The sequence below is a fragment of the Cebus imitator genome, unplaced genomic scaffold (genome assembly GCF_001604975.1).
Source record: "Cebus imitator isolate Cc_AM_T3 unplaced genomic scaffold, Cebus_imitator-1.0 Scaffold951, whole genome shotgun sequence".
In the NCBI taxonomy this organism is placed as follows: domain Eukaryota; kingdom Metazoa; phylum Chordata; class Mammalia; order Primates; family Cebidae; genus Cebus; species Cebus imitator.
The window spans coordinates 36,337-39,264 of record NW_016108266.1 but is presented as its reverse complement, the minus strand read 5'-3'; the positions used below and the strand labels follow the sequence as shown (position 1 = coordinate 39,264).

At 33.1% G+C, this 2,928-nt stretch overlaps 1 protein-coding gene across 1 annotated transcript in view; it reads right to left on the bottom strand.

Moving 5' to 3' along the window:
* The window catches only part of LOC108298400 (ubiquitin-conjugating enzyme E2 variant 2-like), a 12,444-nt gene extending 11,219 nt beyond the window's left edge, over positions 1–1,225 (bottom strand). Inside the window, exon 1 of the mRNA XM_037735771.1 lies at positions 1,191–1,225. Within this exon, the coding sequence (XP_037591699.1) occupies positions 1,191–1,225 (35 nt within the window). The remainder of the gene's footprint in view (positions 1–1,190) is intronic.
* Between the last annotated feature and the right edge of the window lie 1,703 nt (positions 1,226–2,928).

Below are 2,928 nucleotides of genomic sequence, written 5' to 3'. Positions count from 1 at the left end.
AAAAAAAAGAGAACGCTTGTGGGTTGTTGCTGGGAACATGAATTGGTACAGCCATTATGGAAAACAGAATGGAGATTCCTTTAAAAAATAAAAATATAACTACCATATGATCCAGCAATCCTACTTCTTGGTATATATCCAAAAGATATAAAATCCGTATCTCAAAGTGATTTCTGTACTCTTATGTTCAATGAAGCATCATTCACAATAGCCAAGATATGTTATCAACCTAAGTGTCCATCAGTTAATAATTTAAAATTCATATCCATTGGAAAATAATCCATAGGAAAATAATTTATATCCATAGGAAAACAATCTTTTTCATTTTGCAGTCACTGAAAGAGTAAATCCAGAAATGATGTTAACCCACCTGAATATCAAAGAAGATTGGTAAGGTGAAAGATCTATTAGAATATCTCTGAGACTAGGAGGAATAGAACTCCCAATGTATCTTGTGAAAGAAGCAAATTTGTTGGAATTTCAACACCATTTTGGTTGATAACCATGATACACATTTAGTCTCAGTCATTCAGTCTAGTGGTGAGACAGAGAAGTAATTGAACGATAGAGTAGCATTATGCACAGAGTATTTAGAAGGCTATAGGAACTTCTAGCCCAGGTATTTTGTAGATTTAGGATTGGAAAAATCTTGTTAATACTTACAGCTTGGCCTAGAAGCACAAGAGTGTGGCAAACATCAGTGACAGAATGAGATGGAAGAAGAGGTACATTAAAAGCTCAGTGGCAAGGAAAAGCCTGGAGCACCCAGGCAAATTGAGTTCTTCAGTAGACTGGACAGAGATGGTAAGCCACTCAGGGTAAAATTGATGATGCTATTAACCAGGATTAGACAAAGGGGTCCTCAAACATCACACCAAGGAGCAGAGATTATCTTACAGGTGAAAGTGAATCAATGACAAATTCCAAATAAGAGCACATTATAATCTGTTTGCATTCAAGGACAAAAATTATGTGAAGAATGTATTGGAGAGGGGCAGACTACCAGCAGATAAACTAGTTTAGGAGGTTATTATAGTTACATAGGCAATAAATAATGAGGACCTTAACAAATGCCTCTTACTAACATATCATTAATCCTAAAAAACTTACCCCATTTTACTTGGAGCATTTTCCTCAATTTATTCTCTCCTTTGCTTGAGTTTACTCAGATATTTGGCCAAGTTACTTACTGCCCCACAGAATTGGCACTTTCTGGGATGTCCATGTACCAAAATTATTAGCCAGCCAGTAACTGACATATACATATCCATAGAATCAATTTAAATCTAAATAAGTCTCACTTTCAAAAACACAGCATGAATATCACTCTCATGTTAATTTTTACAGTAGCCTCATTATCATCCATCTCAAAATTTGTTTTATAGCATGCATACTACATGATCAGGAAGCATTGCACACTGTCTGATATGAAAATATAAAATGGTAATTTCACCTAGCTCTTTCTAGCATTAGATGTTAGTGAATTTGCAAATGTCCAAAAGAACCATTTGAAATAAAATAATTTGCAATCCAAAAATAAGTAGAATAATATGAAATACATAATCAGGAAAATAAGATACATTTATTCTTAAATTATTTGATTGATGAACAAATCCAGACACTAAATTATATCATATATATTAAAGTGATCAATTTTAGAGTAAGTGTGATATGGTGCTTAGAAGAATGCATATTCTTGCATTCTACTGCTAAAGGTATTGCTTGCTAATACAGGGAGATATTTTATGTGGCAAATAAAACACTAAAAAAAAAGTGGTAAACATTACAAGGCACTTATTTTATTTCATAAATCTATCAGCACATATAAAATTCTGTAGTTATTTTCAACAATCAGTAAAAATTACAACCATATAGACCCAACTGTAACTAGTTCTTGAAACCACAGCACTAATTACTATGCAATCCTGAGAAAATGGCAAAAACTAAGATTGAAAATTTTCTGAAATGTTTGAGTTATGTCTTTTATTCAAGCAGTTACTTGATTCGTTTTACTATTTTTTAAAAAAATACTTTTACTTTAAAAAAAAAAAAAAGTATCCCTTTCCCATTCTGTCCAGAGAAAGGGGAACAATATACTTTACCATCTGGTATATCTCAATGAAAAATAGAGGTTTATTCTCAAATAGCATGTAGATTAATTGCATTCTACCCCAAGGCACATAATCATCAGATTCATCAGGATTGAAATGAAGGAAGAAATGCTAAAAATAAGCCAGAAAATCTAAAAGAAATGGATACATTCCTGGACACTTGCAGACTCCCAAGACTAAACCAGGAAGAAACTGAATCCCTGAATAGACCAATAACAATGGCTGAAGTTGAGAAAACAATTAATAGCCTACCAACCAAAAAAAGTCAAGGACAAGACAGGTTCACAGTCAAATTCTACCAGAATTACAAAGAGGAGCCAGTACCATTTCTTCTGAAACTGAACTGAGACATATAAAAAGAGGGAATTGTCCCTAAATCATTTTTTGAGACCAATATCATCCTGATACCAAAACCAAGCAGAGACACAACTAAAAAAGAAAATTTTAGGTCAATATCCATGATGAACATTGATGTAAAAATATTCAATATAATACTGGCAAACTGAATCCAACAGCACATCAAAAAGCTTATCCATCACTATCAAGTTGGCTTCATTCCGGGGATGCAAGGCTGGTTCAACATATGCAAATCCATAAACATATTTCATCACATAAATAGAACCAAAGACAAAAACCACATGATTAGGTCAATAAATACAGAGAAAGCCTTTGACAAAATTCAACAGCTCTTTGGGCTAAAAATTCTCAATAAACTAGGTATCCATGGAAAGTATCTCAAAATAATAATAGCTAATTATGACAAACCCACAGCAGATATCATACTGAATGGCAAAAACTGGAAGCATTTCCTTTTAAA